This window comes from Periplaneta americana, chromosome 2, assembly GCF_040183065.1.
Source record: "Periplaneta americana isolate PAMFEO1 chromosome 2, P.americana_PAMFEO1_priV1, whole genome shotgun sequence".
Classification (NCBI taxonomy): Eukaryota; Metazoa; Arthropoda; class Insecta; order Blattodea; family Blattidae; genus Periplaneta; species Periplaneta americana.
The window spans coordinates 197,139,540-197,159,500 of NC_091118.1; the positions used below are offsets into that span (position 1 = coordinate 197,139,540).

Sequence of the window (19,961 nt, forward strand, 5' to 3'; positions counted from 1 at the left end):
CAAACTAAAAGAAAACCATTTTAATCTACTAAGGTTGGAAAAAAAGTAATGGCAACAGTTCGATATTTCTGACATGGTTTTATTCACAAGGGTACAACATTTACGTACCTTCTATATAGTCGTTCCCCTTATTTATTACCTTTTGCCAAATGTTTGGAAGGCGTCGTACACCATCAGCGCGTCCATCTTTGTTGATGTTCCTTATTGACCGCCCTAAAGCACGGATAAGTTCATCTCTGGTATTGTACCGGGTCCCTCGCAGTGGTTCCTTCACTTTGGTGAAAAGATCGTAATCGCATGGATCATATCGGGTGAGTACGGTGGATGTTCCAGTAGTCCGCGTTTTCCGTCTGCCTTGGAGGTACAGCGTGGTGCAGTATTACCCCATCAGTGTCATATGCCACAATGAACATCACTTTCACATCCCTGCCTTCCCGGAACACTTTAACCAATCGTGCCACTGTGCGATATGGCAATGCTGCATCGGCATATACTTCATGCAGTCGCTGAAAACATTCTTGTGCACTACGACCTCGTGTCACTTCAATTTTGATCCAGGAACGTTGCTCTAGTTTTGTAAACACGGTCTTAGGGAGCTCGCATTATCCCTATGAAAGTCAACGTTCTACACACTGCAGTAGATTGACAGAGTACTGTCGCCGCTGGCTGCACTAACTCATCTAACAGTCCTTGTTCATGTCCACACAGCTGGCAACTCTCGAACGCACCATCATCACGTGACAGCAGTGTTGCCATTACTTTTTATCCAACCTATGTATATTAACTATAATTAATTCTAAAAAATATATATATATATATATATATATATATATATATATATATATATCATGCTTCTGCCTGACCAATAAGAGCTTTTGTTTATATTTAAAACAAAAGAAAACTACTTTCCTAGTTGTTTAATGAAGTGTAAGTTTTCATGCTATTACAAGAACATACAGTAGACTCTTGCTAATTCGACCATTCCTTACACAGAGGGGTGCCGGATTAATGAGAGCACTTAAATTGTCATTAAATTTAATGTTATAGGCTGCGCCAACTTGCACTTTTAAATCGAAACTAGAACGATCTATATGTGCCAGCATGTGTGTAATTAATACAGTATAACACATGGTATCAGTGCAAATTTATCAGAAAAATATTACAGTAGAAGTGATAGGAAGTACACTAGAAGGAGGCCGAATTAGCGAGAGTCTAGTGTAGCAAGTTTTTCAGCATATGTACTATATTATCAGCAGAAACTGACTGGGTAAATTTCTATTTCACTAAGCTTCGTATATCCTACCATCAAGTGAAATGAAATTTATTAATTCTGTGTCCCTGTCACTCTGTGCAAGCCCCTCAGCCCTTGCTCTCCAAATTCATCTATGTTAGTCTATCTAGAAAATTTTCATTGTATTATCTTTAAATGTACCGTATTTTAATATCGAATGTTGTGATGTCCACTTATGAGATTACTATACAGATGTAGGATTTCTTCTCCATCTGTCCACATACATATTTGAAAACTTATTTAATATTTATTCGCAGTTTAAGGACAAAATTTAGCTTATCAACCTGATATTAAATGGGGGACATTTTAAAGAATTCCCATATTTGAGGCGTTGCTCAAAAATGGACAAAAATGTTATATCAGTATGGTATTTACAATTCACATAAAAAGAAATGCTATAATTTCTGAATTAATTTGCTACTTATCTAAATCTCACGACAAAGCGAAAATACTGTAATACAGTCTGCTCATACATAAATTTAGATCATAAGCAGAGAACTGTCACCTCTCACCTTCCAAGAAACTAAAATAACTACAACTAATTGAAAATTTTTCATGCACTCTTAGACATGGTACTGGTATGTTAATAAAAAGAATACATTTTAAGCCTCATACCTCATCCCTGACTATGACGTTTATACCAACAATGAAAATAAGCTTACAAGCAAATTTTCTGATGGGGGCAGATAAAAAAATTATTTTTTTCTTCCACCATGTTAATAATGACAAAAGAAGTGCTTATACAAATTTTGGCCACTCGACCGCAATTACGAGGCCGTCCAGAAAGTGATTTTCCCTGGGGCCGTTTATAGAAAAAAACACAATTGTATGGAAATATTTATTGAAACAGATACAGCAATTGTTGCGATATTTGTCAACATATTCCCCACTGAAATTGAGATATTTGCCATACCAGGGATCAATTTTTGTGTCGTAGAAGTCAGCCGCCTCAGATCGGAACCAGCGTTTGACTGTGTCTGCACCTCTCTCTGTCGATCCCATGACATGAGAAATGTCTCAATTCCGATGGAAAATATGTTGAAAAATAGCTCAACAATTGCTGTGTCTGTTCCAATAAATTTATCCAATGAAATTGTGTTTTTTTTTCTGTTAACGGCCCCTGGCGAACTTATTTTTTTTACGGCTCTCGTAACTGTGGTCGAGTGGCCAAAATTTGTAAAAGCACTTCTTTGATATTATTAACATGGTGGAAGAAAAAAATTTAACTTTTTTATCTGCCCCCATCAGAATGTTTGCTTGTTAGTTTATTTTCCTCGAAATCTAACACAAAGACTTATCGTAATTTTACACTGTATATATCTTAGTCACGAGAATATACAGCACTGGTATCCTAATAGTTGTATGTTTAAGTTGAGTAGGTATCTTATTCAAAATATGTAGTTATGTGATTGTTATCTTTGTATTATAACTAACACTTAGTTTTAGAACACCATGTTAACATTATCATATTATTTATACTGTAATAAAATATACGACATGAGTATCTGTGTTGTTTGTCAGCTTCAACATTCTAATTTAGTTAACAGTATCACGATACAGCCATGATGCTACATCGCATCAGAAAACTTGAACAGGGTTTACTCTTTTAAAAGATATGCTGAACGCAATGAAATATTACTAACAGTACATGAAGTCCTGTATTAACTCAACGCTTCTATATTCTGGTATCTTTTGTGACACACATGTTGACTTCTGCGATTGTTAAAAATAAAAATAAAATGTTTTGTGTGGTCCAGCCTTTAAAATGCGAGAAAATGTATTCTGTTATAACCAGAGAATAAACATTAAGTTTATTCTTGCTTACTTTTTAAAACGCTACCATTATCTCATTTAATAAATTTCAATAAACGATTAATTAATTTCTATAGATACCGGTATATAGGGATTTTTCAAAAGTAATAAATAACTTAATTGCCCATATTTCCTCCATTTTCTAAACAGTATTAAACATTCTGGCACTTGCATATTACACAAGAAATGGAATTTTTTGCATCACTACCTATTGCCATAACTTCGTGTCTACCATTTCGTTCTTGTACAAGTAACAGCCTCTCTTTAATTTATTTATTTTAGTAGGTTATTTTACGACGCTTTATCAACATCTTAGGTTATTTAGCGTCTGAATGAGATGAAGGTGATAATGCCGGTGAAATGAGTCCGTGGTCCAACACCGAAAGTTACCCAGCATTTGTTCATATTGGGTTGAGGGAAAACCCCGGAAAAAAACCTCAACCAGGTAACTTGCCCTAACCGGGAATCGAACCCGGGCCACCTGGTTTCGCGGCTAGACGCGCTAACTGTTACTCCACAGGTGTGGACGCGTCTCTTCAATGCTGTATACAGCAGATCTGAGTTCGTGTTCTGGAATATCTGCCACAGTGTGTGCGATGGAGCCCTTCAACTCATAAATTGTCGTAGGTTTGCTAAAGAACACTATTTTCTTCAGATAGCCCCACAACCAATAATCTGCTGAGTTAATATCTGGCGATCTTGCAGACCAAGTTATATGAAAGTGCCTACTGATAACATGAACACTATAACAACAACAATAACAATAATAATAATAATAATAATAATAATAATAATAATAATAATAATAATAATAATAATAATAATAATAATAAACTCGCTATGGCAAAGCAAAAAATCTCATTTCTTGTGTAATAAGTCGGTGCCAGAGCTTTTAAGATCGTGTAGAAAAATGAAGAAAACATGAGCAATTAAAATTATCTTTTACTTTTGAAAAACTAAAAAAAAAAAAAAAAAAAACACAATTTAGCTATATACCAAAGCTAGATAATAGTTCATATTATTGGAATATTTTTATACTTTACCAATAATACATGTAGCATCGCGGTTAAGACGTTGCTTGCAACATGGAAGGTCACGGGTTCAATTCCCGATGGGATCATGGATTTTTTTCCATCAATATGGTACTTCCAGTCATATTATGGCCCTAGGGTTGACTACTGAAGGGCATTTCCTTGGGGACAAAGGCAAATGGCATGTACGGCTAACAACTGTACTGTCACTTATTGCTGATTGTCTCATGAAGTGGGAGCTTTAACATTCCGCCACCTAATGGTCTTTCAGGGTCTCTAATGGGATAGATTTTTATAATTTTACCAAGGATACCAACAAAACTGCAACTGATTTAGTATGAATCTTCAACTTAGAATAAGTCATACTATATAAAAAGATTAAATAGAAGGTCATCAGTATGGTTGTAGTAAAATTCACCACTATACAGTATTTCGTACTACTTATTCATTAATTCACTCGTTCATTCAGTCAATCAATCATTCATTCATTCATTGTTTCTCTGCATGGCATGAGGTGAAGGATCTCTTGGTGATTCTATCTTTTCACCTTACAGGACACACCACTTGATGCACTGAATCTTCTGGATGTCACCGAGTTGAGCACACCATCTAATTGGAAGCACACCATCACTCCCTTACCCACTATCCTTCCAACCTCTCGTAATTTAAAACGGGCTCTAGAAACCAAGATCTCCACCAACAATCTAAAATCTTCCGTAGTCACAACTTCTGTAGAACAATTCACAGTTTCCCGTAATAATTCCGCTTCTTTAAGTAGACAAAACCAACAGAGAGACACCAGGAATTCTGTAGTATCTGTAAAAAGCTCTAGAAGTAGTGGAAATACTCCACAAATCACAAAGGCAACGGATTCTTCATTTGTTGATAATCAGTTGATAACTGTTAATCCAAGACAAAATTTTCCAACTACGCCAAGAAGTAACGAAATTAAATCAAAACAATCTATTCCAACAACCACACCACTAAGTATAAAGAAAAATGTTTCTAACAAATCAAATCAAAGTCGTTCTAAACCGACAAAGACTTTTGCTCCAGAGACAACTACTATAGTTTCATCAAAAATTAACCAGCAGCCAAAATCTAGCCCAAGTACCCAAAAGAAAAACGGTTGGATACCAAATTTCCTTGATATTATTTTTCCATCAACCACTAAATCCCCGCCAGTCAAGAACACAGGAACCTATATTCCAGATACATCGACTCGTTTCCCACCTAGAACTACTGGAGCGCCAAAGACAACAATAACCAGCACTTCGCCCCGAGTAGTCAGAGTGCGTGAGGCGAAAACCATGCCACCAACAACTGTACCGACGACTACCGACAGTAACATTCAGAAGATTCCCCCCAGAACAACGACAGTGAACAATGTACGTGCTCGTGCAGCTACTGAGGTACCAACTGTCTTTACAACCACAGACATACAATTCACAACCACAGACCCATTCATAAACATACTGACACTAGAATTTCCAACCACAACTTTTGAAAACCTAGACTTTCGAACCACTACTACAGACGTACCAAGCACAACAATACCTTCACTAGATTTACCAACAACAACTGAACCAATAACAGCACCAGTAACAGTAAACATACCAACAACCACATTCACTGCACTACCATCGACCACTAATCTACCAGAAACAACAGTGATACCAACAACCATAGGAATACCAAGCACTACTGCAATACCAACTACCACAGTAGAAATACCAACAACAGCAGAAATAGCAACAACCAATAACATACCAACAACAGCAGAAATACCAACAACTAGTAACATACCAACAACAGCAGAAATACCAACAACCAGTAACATACCAACAACTACAAACATACCAACAACTACAGATACATCTACCACAGTAATGGTAGATACAACGGCCAGCCAACAAGTAACTTCTGTTCGAACAAATACATTGCAAGCAGCAAACAGTAATGTCCAACCGCTTTCTGTCACACAGACTACCGCAGCCCCTCCGGTTCTCAGCACAACACCACGCACACCGGCACCATATGTCATATTTGGCATCTATCCCAATGGGACTGTGTTCAGAAAACTACCTAACTCAAACTTCAAAGAACAGGTACATCAAAATGAAATTGCTCGCCGTAACCCTTTTTTCCCTGACCAACGCTATTTCAGCACCACTAGCACTGCCCCTCCTGCACCACCTGTAGCTAGTAACGAAGTTGCACCACAAGCACCACGCTTTGATGATGCCTCCAGAAACGAGATTCCACGGACACAGGATTACAACCCACAAGTAAGAATGCGCTTCATTTATTATTAACAAGCTGAAGTTGTGGGTAAAATAATATTGCAAATTTTAGTACAATTAATAGCTAATTACAGTGAAATGTCAGTGTAACGGAAATTAAATTTTTATGTTGGAATTTCATTACATTAAAAATTCAAATTCAAATTCAAATTTATTTACAATTTACATTTGAAATGAATACATGTGAATAGGTACCCGAAATGAGCATATGCTTGTGCTCGGGTACAGTCCAGTAGTCTACATAAATTTTACAGGGATCAAATAATAATGCTGAAGACAGAAATAATAGTAATAATAATAATAATAATAATAATAATAATAATAATAATAATAATAATAATAATAATAAAATAATCGTGACAGAAATGATATGAAGATTGTAATACAAAATAATTCATTAATAATAATAATAATAATAATAATAATAATAATAATAATAATAATAATAATAATAATAATAATAATAATAATAGTGATAAAACAAAAATATTTACAATAATAAAATAAATACTAAGACGGATAAAATAAAATATAAAACCACTAGCGAGAGTTAACACAATTTAAATAAGCATATAATAACCGGAAAAAAATGACGAACTCGAAAATCAACAGAAAAGTTCGTTGTATCGCAGACGACAGCAACTGCCATATTGACATTGTGTTGTGCATTAATGGTAGTAGGGGGGAGCTGAAAGTCTACGTAACTGCCGTTCTCTTCTCATCTTCTCGTACAATCATGGGAAGTTAATGCTGCAAAAACAAAATGTCTACGAGTCAAACTGTTCATTATTACCAGGATAAATACAAATAATACTGAAATACATTAATCTAGTTTCAGTTATAGATCTTCCCTTTTGTGCAAGAGGTATTCGTATCAAAATATAAATTTCAAGAACGCTCTAGTGACAAGAGATAGTGACAAGTACAATCAAGTGTATCTGTGGCGATGCTAAGAAATCATTTATTGGAGATATACACTGTTATTAATTAAGAAAATGATCTATTTATATTTATTACAATGTTTTATCTTATAGTTACGAAAATCAATATTTTGCATTGAAGTTTCATTACACAGAAATAAAACTTACAATACAAAACATATCGATTCAAACCTATATCAGTCAACTACATCTCACTATAGAGAATATGACTCAATGTGAGATTGGTATTTCCCATATTAGGCCTATGTGCTAATATATAAATCCCACAAGGGTAGCTGCCCTTCAGTAAGGGTTGCCAAAAGACACAGCATACTGAACAAATAAAAATAAAAATAACACTATTTACGAATTTTATTTTCAAATGGAAGCTACCCTTGGGAAAGTACTTTCACTCAATAATTACTAGTAATCAAATAGAATATAAGAAAATTTAGGTGCACAGGGGATTACGTAAAATCTGAACAGAAATTTTTTTTACTACATAGGCCTATTTTAAACTCTGCATATTTCAAGAAAAATGTGCATTATTTTTTATGTTACTTGAAAAATACAGCCAGTATAATTTTGTATGTAAGAATAAAAACCTAAAAATTCAACAGTAAACAAAAAAATAAATAAATAACAAATATTATAGTATCTAATACAGGTAACAATAATAACAATAATACATATTTCGTGGCAAATTGGACTATGAACTACTGAGTTCTGGTGAAAATGTTTAATTTTTACCATTTTTCAATTTTTCCAACAAAAATAATTTGGTCTATGGAGAATATTTGTACATAGTTTCATTTCATTATTCGAATTGTAAGGGGACCTAGATTTTAAGTCTTTTAAAAGGTCATAAGCTAATCTGACTGTCAGGTATCGGTAGTTACCTTTAAATTCAGTTTCTCGGATGTGAAAATTTTACATTTTTCAATCTAGGAAATCAGATTGCTCAAAAACTAAGTAAGATACTGCAATGGAATTTTTACTACATAGGCCTATTTTAAACTCTGCATATTTCAAGAAAAATGTGCATTATTTTTTATGTTACTTGAAAAATACAGCCAGTATTATTTTGTATGTAAGAATAAAAACCTAAAAATTCAACAGTAAACAAAAAAATAAATAAATAACAAATATTATAGTACCTAATACAGGTAACAATAATACATATTTCGTGGTAAATTGGACTATGAACTACTGAGTTCCGGTGAAAATTTTTAATTTTTACCATTTTTCAATTTTTCCAACAAAAATAATTTGGTCTATGGAGAATATTTGTACATAGTTTCATTTCATTATTCGAATTGTAAGGGGACCTAGATTTTAAGTCTTTTAAAAGGTCATAAGCTAATCTGACTGTCAGGTATCGGTAGTTACCTTTAAATTCAGTTTCTCGGATGTGAAAATTTTACATTTTTCAACCTAGGAAATCAGATTGCTCAAAAACTAAGTAAGATACTGCAATGGAATTTTTACTACATAGGCCTATTTTAAACTCTGCATATTTCAAGAAAAATGTGCATTATTTTTTATGTTACTTGAAAAATACAGCCAGTATAATTTTGTATGTAAGAATAAAAACCTAAAAATTCAACAGTAAACAAAAAAATAAATAAATAAATAACAAATATTATAGTACCTAATACAGGTAACAATAATAACAATAATACATATTTCGTGGTAAATTGGACTATGAACTACTGAGTTCCGGTGAAAATTTTTAATTTTTACCATTTTTCAATTTTTCCAACAAAAATAATTTGGTCTATGGAGAATAGTTGTACATAGTTTCATTTCATTATTCGAATTGTAAGGGGACCTAAATTTTAAGTCTTTTAAAAGGTCATAAGCTAATCTGACTGTCAGGTATCGGTAGTTACCTTTAAATTCAGTTTCTCAGATGTGAAAATTTTACATTTTTCAATCTAGGAAATCAGATTGCTCAAAAACTAAGTAAGATACTGCAATGGAATTTTTACTACATAGGCCTATTTTAAACTCTGTGCATATTTCAAGAAAAATGTGCATAATTTTTTATGTTACTTGAAAAATACAGCCAGTATAATTTTGTATGTAAGAATAAAAAACCTAAAAATTCAACAATAATTTTTCAATTCCATACCACAAATGGTAACAAAAAACAAAGACATAAAGGCATACCTAAATCCATTACTCAATTATTCAGTTATATTTTAAACCCTGAATCTAGAAACAATTTTCATTCGTCTATGCGCAATCTGATTTAATATTAAAATAAGGTAGCGGTATGCACTTTTAACTTTAATTCTTTATGGATAAAATTTACAAACCAAAAATCTGAAAAATTCAATACCATCTAAGCTTACTGAAAGAAATTAATGATTAAACTTTCATCGAAATGAGATAAAAATTGTGGTAGTTTTAAAACTAAGGTGCACATCCCCTTAAACAAATGATGTCCTTCACTACCAGTTTCAAAATGTCTTCATATAAATTTACTTAAATATGAAGTTAGACTTTGAAGAGTTCAGAAAACGTTAAGTACCGGTATACATAACATACATACAGTGTCTATTCTACATCTCACTGACTGAATGTTTCTGTTACTTTAAATGCTTGTGAAATAATTATCCTCCTGAGTTCTGAGAGTATATTATAATATACTATGGTAATTTACTTCATGCATGATTATGCTATAAGATGTATATGTGCAGAGACCCGAAGTATAGTATAATATACCTGCATTTGTGCCCTAACTGTAACCTGCAGAATTTTTTCAGCATTTTTTCTCATTTCAGTGACTTATTTTTTAGGTGTAGAAGTCATATCGAACTTTAAAAATAAAACAACAAATATCTCAGAACTCAGAAAGTTAACCATATAACAAAATGTTAGACTCAATAAAAATAAACTAATAAAAGAATGTAATTCTGTCAATACTTAACAATGAGAAATACATTAAAAATTTATATTATACCAAAAAGTAACATTACATATATTTTGATGACGAACGTTTTCGCCAATTATATTGGCATCTTCAGGTCGAATGAAACATGTCAACAGAATGAACACTTGGTCTTAACTAGTTAAAACAACGTTAAAATTAAGATATAAATTAAAAGAGTTAATAAAATCGAGTGATGCAGCCACCAGGTTGTATGTAGAACATGATGTGTAGTAGAAAATATGTATGACGAGGGGGATGGCAAGACCTCTTCTAGTATTGCGGTAACAGTTTCGGAATCAGAATAAAGACACTACAAATAGGGCAGTCGTGTTGCCGAGTAGCTAATGGTGACAGGATAAAGCCCTGTAATTAGCAAAGGAAGGTATAAATAAATTGTTTGAAAATGTTATTTAAGATCATATAGATCGTTACTTACAAGAAGTTGAAAGAGTTGGCTGGAGTTCATGAGAGCGGCTGCACGACTGACCTTTACAGTAAGAAATAGCTTACAAAGACCTGAAGATGTCAATATGATTGGCGAAAACGTTCGTCGTCAAAATATATGTAATGTTTCTTTTTGGTATAATACAAATTTTTAATGTATTTCTTACTGTTAAGTAACTTATTGACTGAATTACATTCTTCTGTTAATTGATATTGTACTTAACGGACCAATATGCCATTGAAATTTTCAATAAAAATAGTTTTATAGACTATTTATTTTAATGCGACTTTGGTTAACACGACATTTCACTGTACATGAATTAATTTTATGTTGGGTTCAACTGGTCGCCAGTTTTAACCTCATGTGACCTGACGACTAGTCTCCTAATCGCATGAAAACAACCGTAATCTGATCTCCTTCCTAGTCCCCCAGTCCATTCCAGTTCTTATGATGAAGCATGGCATGCAGCAAGATTGTCTATACATATTCATGATTGTGCTTGTGTATTAGTGAAAGCTTTGGCTTCAAGCAGCTTTGTGTTTTGAAGACAGAAGGTATGGAACCATGTGGCTACTACATTCATAGACTCAGTAAATGAAGCTCAGTTTACTGATATGTATGAGTGCAAAGTTTTATTTTAAATGACAAAAGACACGAAAATATAAAATTGTAATCATATATCTGTCTGTTATTAAAGTTATTAAACTTATTAATTATTGTGTGATTATAATATTAGGCCTACCAAGACTATATCTAACCTACTAAATAAAAAAAAAAAAAAGATTCAAAGTAGGCTATAATAAGATAGGGAAAATATTGTTAATTTATATATCCTATATGGAGTTAGTTAAATCTTTAGGATTAAGAAAATGATCTAGTCTATTTGTATTTAAGTCAATGTCAATGAGTTCTTAGCTTTTGTCTCGACTTTAACAGCATAATATTAATTTAGGATGATCAGATTTTAAATTCAATGCTATATCTGTGTGATTTTTTTAATTAATTATTAAACAACCCCAATTTTTAATTACTTTGTAAAGTGCTAGTACAACAAGAATTGCATTACATATGAGCCGTTCAGAGCAGAAGTGGTGTAAGTCAAAATTGACTTACACCACTTTTGCTCTGAACGGCTCAAATAAATAATATACAAAATACAATTCCTACTTTCTCTCTGTTTCTTTTTTCTCTCTCTCAATCTCTCTGTTCTTCTTATATACATTTACAGGAGAAATACATACTCGTATTCATGTCATTTAAATTTGTACAATAACGACCGAATCATTCATTAGCCTAGTTTATATGAGCCGTTCAGAGCAAAAGTGGTGTAAGTCAAAATTGACTTGCACCACTTCTGCTCTGAACGGCTCATGTACTATGCATGCTCAGTAAGCACTTGGAAAATTCAGGTGGCCCAAATTTTGTTTCTGGTTCTGTACAATGTTACATATTTAATTTCCAGAATCTGATCATTCTAAATAAGTACACTATTTCATTAATTTATAACCATATAGGCCTACATTCATGGCATGATGCTTATCGCAGGAATAACTTTAACTATTTTTCTACATAATGACTTATTTAACACTGAAGCAACATCACTACTGATTCCATGGGTCGGTATATCCAGAAATTTCAGGGGACCCATGCGAGTTGCTTGTACACAATCAAATTTTCGTCAAATTCAATGCTTCACAAGACTTTTCAAGACTAGTCAATGCTTTACAAGTTTTATTGTCAAATCACTTATAATACTTTAAAAGTCTTTGATTGTCTTAAGTAAGAAAATATTCTATACTTGTTTTTTTCAAAGATGGGACAGACAGGAGCATTGCGATCGGAAAAACAACTGAATGTCACATAGCGTGGTAGGTCTGTTGCTATGGTAACAACAGTAGAGTTGCCAAACTTACTTTTCCCACGTGGCGAGTGCTTAATAGTTCTCTTGGTGACATTTATTGTGCACACATTGTTAGCATTGGTACGTTTCGTCTTTGATTCTCTGTCGATTTTTGTATTGTCTTCTTATCTTCGTGTCAAATGTCAATGAATGTTTTAACGTCAGCCATCTTAACGTCAATTGCTAGCTTCCATCAGTTGACAGCATGGTAGTCCATATTGGCAACATAGCACTATAGTTTCAAGCTCTGCCGCTTAACTGTCATGTCCCATCTTTAAAAAAAAACAAGTATAATTGATCAAAGAATTGACCAATGGGATTCGAAAATATTATGGCGCCAAGAACAAGAAGCATGGCATCTTGACTGAGAGAAGTTGTTTTCGAGTTAATTCAATTATATGAATTAAATCCATGCCTTATGTCGTGGGTTCTGTGAAATATCACAATATCTCGAATTAAATACCTACCAATGCATGCCTTTCTTTTTTTTTTTTTAATGAAGAACATTCTAACCTATTAGTTATCCTAGGCAAATACCGTACTAATCATACCGGTATCTAAATATATTGTTTTAAAACAATATATAATTGTAATATTCTTCGTTTTAGGTTAACACATACTCTAGTTAAATAATACAAATATTTTTTGTAGACTATAGTCTAGTGATTCTCCAAATGATTTACATATTTATATTGTAATATTGTAGGTAAAAATTGCAATGAACTTGAAGCACATGTTTTAAAATCTTATCAAATCTTTAGTAATGTGAAACAGTCTTTGACTAATCTTTTTCAATACTGATCAACCTTCGACAACCTTTGACAAGTTTTCTTGCAAAGTATTGTACTGGAAGAAAAATTTGATCGTGTAAAGCAACTTAAGAAAAAATCACGGTAGTAGGCCTACTAAGAACAATACCACGATAATTAATTAGCTGCATGTGAAAATGAATTAAATGTGTACCAGTATATTTAAGTTTGTTACCGGTACAGTTAATTTGTCACTCTCTAATTACCGGTATTTGACAATGTAGTCTGAGCCAAAGAACGATTGGTACAGACCTGGCCTACATTTATTGCAAGTATGGTACTTCTTATCAATGATTCCTGACTGCATTTCATGTTCTTATTTCTTGATGTGAAATAGTTAAAGTTGTTCTAACCCATACTAACTGGCTGGCGTTCATTATGTACAACTAACAACATGTGCCTGTCTGCATGCCTGTCAGCAAAATAATGTTTGGACAAATTATAGCAAGATTTTACATGCTGATGCTGCTGTGAAGATGGATGAGCTTGGTAAGTGATACTCCACTGTTACTAATTCTGTGTAATCATCTGTTGGTTATTTATGAAAATGCAGTTTATATTGAAAATTACAAGATACAAGCTCTTACATTTTTAGCATATCTAATGTCAGAAGACAACAAATAGTACAGAACTTTAAAATTTTCTAAGTTCCATTTGATGGACGAGAACTTCTACCACTTATTTCTACCATACAAAGAAAAAAATATTGAAATAACCTATTCCAAGGGAACACGCAGATGATATAACTGAAGGACTTCGTTCAATATAATGGTAAATTACGGTATATGTTTGTTGCAATAATGAAATCTTATCTAAGTTAGTGTTGAAACAGTGTAGGAAGCCTTTCTGAAGATTGCACATTCATATGTAAAAACTGACTTCATTGAATCATTTTTTGTCTACTGTTATAGGCTTACTGTTATTTAAAAAAATTAACACACATTAAGTTTAAAATTCTTTGGCCACAAACATTTAATGATAAAGAGGATAACGTAAGGCTTTTAAAGATGTAGATTAAAAATTACAAATTGGAAATTTATTTCTGGAAGTGTTTAAAATCTTTAAAATTCATCACTATTACTATTATGTTAGACTAATCCCTTGAATTATGCTAAACGATTCAAGCAACATTTATTATTTCAGCATTGATACTAAATCATATAAAAATGGAGCACATTTTCTGGGTATTACAGATTACTTTTCAGCTTTCTGATTATACTATTAATTAATTCATTAATGTACAAAAACTTGACCAGACATGTTCAAACATTTTAACAAGAGCCAGAACAGGTCACATTGTCACACAATTGTACCTCCACCGATTTCACATTTCTGATAATCCTACTTGTCTGTGGTGTAATAATCATGATAAAGATCTGGAACACATTCTTCTATACTGTCCATCCATAAACCACAAAAGAAGTAAATTAAAATCATCAGTACCAGTTGCAGAAGACACAGCCCTGCAGTATATATTGACTACACCCCAACTCTGGCTACTAGCAACAGGCATCTATAATGAACACCGATCAAAATACCCTTCATTTCTCGTGAAAAACAACTGAATATACTACAGTGGACTTTATGTTGTCGGCAAACAGCTGGATACATTAAGAAGATTGATTGATTATACTATTCATTCTTATTTTTTTATTTTCTTAAAAATTATATTTTCCTGACATTCTCATTTTTCCACAATTTGCAAATTTTTATCATATTAGCAATTTCAAAGGTTGCACAAAACTTGAGGGGGGGGGGACATTAGAAATTGAAGACTTGGCGCCATTTTCAAACTTTCTAGGAGAATGAGTCACAATTTTATACTTTGAAGGTATTGGCACATACACATCTTGCCATCTAGGCATATCTATGAACACCTAATAAAACGGTAAAAGAATGAGTCTGGAACTTTCATCCTTACATACAGTACAGTATGTTATAGGGCTAAGTAGCCTACATAAATTATTCCAGTAAACATATAATTTTCATAAATATGGCAATTATTCCTTTCTTATCTCAAGTCTTCTAGAGTACTACATAACATTCTAGTAAATTCAGTCCAAGGTGCACGTTAAGTCAAATGGTAGTGCACGGGCTTTCCCAGGGGCAATGGTTCAAATACCAGAAAGTCAAAGTTGAAGTCTGTGGTGGACATATGATATTAGGACAAATTTTATAGGGACACTCAAGTCAAGTCTCCGTGCCATCACACCACCGATGGTCCATTACTTTATTACTGGTACTTCCACCACGTAATGCTGAAATAGCCTTTTTATCCAACAGAATTATATACAATCCAGTAAACAATTGGGATCCCCAGCTATTACAAATCAATCAAAATTATTGTTATGTTAAATAACCAACAGATGGCTATGAAATAATGGAGAAATTATCACTGTTAACAATTGCATAACACTAACTTAATAACTAACTTCTGTAGAATTATATCTTCAAATCATAAGGCATACTTATTTTAGTGAAATATTTTTGTGTTTCTAGTCCAGTACCGGTACTAAAAAAATCAAAACATATCAATGTAAAGTTACAAATATATTTAATATAATATCGGTGTCCTCGAGATTATTATCCTGTTTACAAAGTAGCCTACACATGACAAAACTTTTCACACCTACTGATATCAGTAAATCATAGTGCTTGAGTTTGCATACGCATATTAATGCAGGAAGTTGAGAATCTCTGTGACGTCCGTGTTTTTTTAGTACTTATTGACGAGTTACAGATAAGCCATTAGTATTAAAAAAGAAATGACAGTATAAGTTTGTACTATAGTTATCACATACTAGTCCATTTCGTCATTATTATGTATGAGCAACCAGTTCATCAAGTGTTTAGTAAATTTGTCTTTATTAAATTTTATACATTCCTTCCTAATATGTGCTAAATAATTTGCATATTCAAGACACTTTATTCTCAAGGTTAACTAACGTAACATTCTCAAATGAAGTTTCCTTTAACTTATAAGGTTTGTTCCAGCAAGCAATTCAGAACGCATTATGAATTAATACCGAACATCTTGCGATTCTTCGGAGTTTCTTCTCATATTAAAATTATATTCATCTTCCGAACTTAATTCGTCATAAAATATATCACTATCATCTTCCAAATCGACTATTTTCTTTATTTAAACCTGCTCAGCCTCGAAGCATTTTAACCTCAACCTCAGATTAAATCATCTGCGCATGCGTCAGCAGTTCAGTATTCCCAGTTCCTGCTCTTAATTGAGAACCAATTTCAGTCATTCCGAACGAGTTCCAAAGCACGTTGGAACAGGAAACTGGGAGTTCAGAATCAGTTCTAGTCTTGTTAGAACGCACATTGAACTACTGTGCATGAGCAGGCAGTTCAGATTAGAGTCTGAACTGTACTGGAGCAAACAGATATTCTTTCAGATTATAAAATAGTCCCTTACACTACAGCTTCTCTAGCTAACCTCATTCGAAGTTAATCATATCCAAGAAGATTGAGGACATTTTTCCTTGATGGGTTACATACACCTTCGAGAGTAAAAAAAAAAATTAGTTTTCATTCCTGTATTAATTTAATATGAACTTTCGGCTTTATACCAGTATATGTGAAATAAATTTTAAGATATTATTTATTTATCTAAATGATAACAGCTCCCCGTATTAACAGGCTGCCACAAAGACAGAGCATATTGTGCAATAGGCAGTTGAAAGTATAAATAATATACATACGGTATGTTTATGTTTAATGGAGTCTTACAACAATGACAAGAAATTACTGAATAAATAATTAGGTACTAATTAATTATTTGAAGATCACTGTTGACCGTAGATATGGTTTCGGAGTATAAATATTGATCCTCTCAGAGCTGCAAGAACGTTGTCATCAATTGCCTTCCTCTGTAGGCCGAAACGTTGCCAGGTCTGGAAGAAGAAACCGGGAATAGTTCCACATGCTCCAACCATAAGGTCAAGCTATGCATTAAAATGCTATGTCATGCAAACGCTATACCAGCCAGCAATCTGTATTATTGTTTCGCCCATTTTCTCAAAACTGAATTTTGCAAAACTGTTTAAATCGTATCTTCTACAATTTTGTAGATAATTGCGTGAAATTTTGCATGGCCCTTTTTCTTAGTAATATAAAACACTGTAGCTTAGTCTTTAACCTAGTTTTATTTTTTAGTCATTAAAAAAAAATGTTCAAAACAAATTCTTAAAAATTTAAATTTGTGAATAAAACGTGTCTTCCCCTTACAGTGCAGATATTTTAACCACTGAGCTAGGAACTGTTAATATGAATGTTACCTTTAAGGCAAAGGAAAAAAAAGTTACAAAAAATATTAAAATTCTTGGAGTAATTTTTTAAACAGCAGTTTGGTATGACTCAGAAACAATTTGGGCCACCTGAATTTTCCAAGTTCCAGTTATAACATAAGCTTGCTGTGCATGCTCAGTGTTTACTTGCTGAGCATGCGCAGTATGTTGAAAAAGTAATGTATAAAAGATTATATCATCATCTAGAAAGATACAACATTTTAGTCCCAGAACAATTTGGATTTAGGAAAAATAAAGGCACAGAAAATGCAACATTTAGTTTAACTGACAAAATTCTGGAGGCAGTAAATAAAAAATTACAAGTTGGAGGGATTTTCTGTGATTTATCCAAAGCATTTGACTGTATAAATCATAAAATGCTGCTAGATAAATTAGATTATTATGGAATTAAAGGTGTTGCACACCAATGGTTTCACTCATATCTCATAGATAGGAAACAGAAAGTTGAAATCAATACAACTATGAAATCTACATCGACATGGGGAACTATTAATAATGGAATTCCTCAAGGATCAATATTAGGTCCCCTACTTTTTCTAGTGTTTATAAATGATCTTGCCCCCCTTATAAAAGATGTAGGTCATCCCATATTATTTGCAGATGACACAAGTATAGTAATTACAGCCAATAACTCCAACACATTCCAATCTTCAACAGAGGAAATTCTCTTCAAAATATGTGACTGGTTCTCAGTCAATAAATTAGTATTAAATTGTAACAAAACTAACATAATTCAATTTAAATCCTGTCCAAATTCAACGTCGCAAATTTCTAGCGCAATAATTAACAATAGATCCCTATTAGAAACAACAACAACCAAATTTCTTGGCTTAAAAACCGATAATGTGTTAAATTGGAAAAATCATATTAAAGAAATTACCCCCAAACTAAATTCAGCTTGTTTTGCTATTAGATCTATGCAAAAGACAGTAAATATCAATACCTTAAAAACAATATATTTTGCATACTTCCACTCGGGAATGAGTTTTGGAATAATATTCTGGGGAAATTCCACAGATAGTAACAATATATTTCTATCACAAAAAAGAGTAATTAGAATAATAGTAGGTGCCAAATATAGGGAATCGTGTAGGACTATTTTCAAAAAACTACAAATAATGCCCATGGCTTGTCAGTATATCTTTTCATTAATAGTCTTCCTCGTATGTAATTGTGAAAACTTTGTAACTAATTCAACAGTTCATAGCATAAATACACGTCAAAAAAATGACTTTCATACTCCATCGACAAGTCTCTCGTGCTATCAAAAAGGAGTGCGTTATATGGCAGTAAAAATTTTTAATAGCCTCCCTATCGATATAAAAAATGAAACTCAAAACATAAAATTATTTAGGGCCAAATTAAAGAAGTACCTAATTTCTCACGCCTTCTATTCTGTAGGTGAATTCATGACATTCAATAACACTTCATGAAATTGATACTAAAACTATGTGTTGTACTAGTAGACTATATTGTAAATCTCGTCTGTATATATTTCATCTAGACTGTGACTATAAATTAAGATTTTATAATAGTATTAAGTTTTTTGACTTGTTCCATATTCTAGCTGTAAGCATGTATGAATACCATGGAATGTTAATAAATACAATACAATACAATACAATACAATACAATACTAGAACTTGGAAAATTCAGGTGGCCTAAATTTTGTTTCTAGGTCTGTACATATCGCAAAAGAAAGAAAGAAAATTTAAAATTCACAGCTCTAAAATTTTTTTATGTAGGTAAATATATTTTCTTTTAGAATGAAGAAAAATTTAAAATTATGGTTTATTTAACAACGCTCGCAACTGCAGACGTTACATCAGCGTCGCCAGTTTGCTGGAATTTGGTCCCGCAGGAGTTCTTTTACATGCCAGTAAATCTTCTGACATGAGCCTGTCGCATTTAAACACACTTAAATGCCATTGACCTGGGCCGGGATCGAACCCGCAACCTCGAGTGCAGAAGGCCAGCGCTATACCCATTGCGCTACTGAGGTCGATTAGATTAAAGAACAATCAAACCTTGAACATATAAAATTTTATCAAAATAGATCTTAAAGGTATGACGGAATAAATTAAATGGTAGAAGGTGCATGTAATCCTTTAAATTATTGATCTTAACAAAAGCAATACTATCTATAAGTATGTCTTATGATCAGAATTTACATTATCTAGGGCATCTTTT

At 32.9% G+C, this 19,961-nt stretch overlaps 1 protein-coding gene across 4 annotated transcripts in view; it reads left to right on the top strand.

Moving 5' to 3' along the window:
* Positions 1–19,961, top strand: part of LOC138695008 (mucin-2-like) — a 195,364-nt gene that overhangs the window by 152,838 nt on the left and 22,565 nt on the right. For all 4 annotated transcript variants that reach the window (XM_069819289.1, XM_069819291.1, XM_069819293.1 and 1 more), the window contains one exon: positions 4,689–6,422. In XM_069819289.1, the coding sequence (XP_069675390.1) occupies positions 4,689–6,422 (1,734 nt within the window). The remainder of the gene's footprint in view (positions 1–4,688; positions 6,423–19,961) is intronic.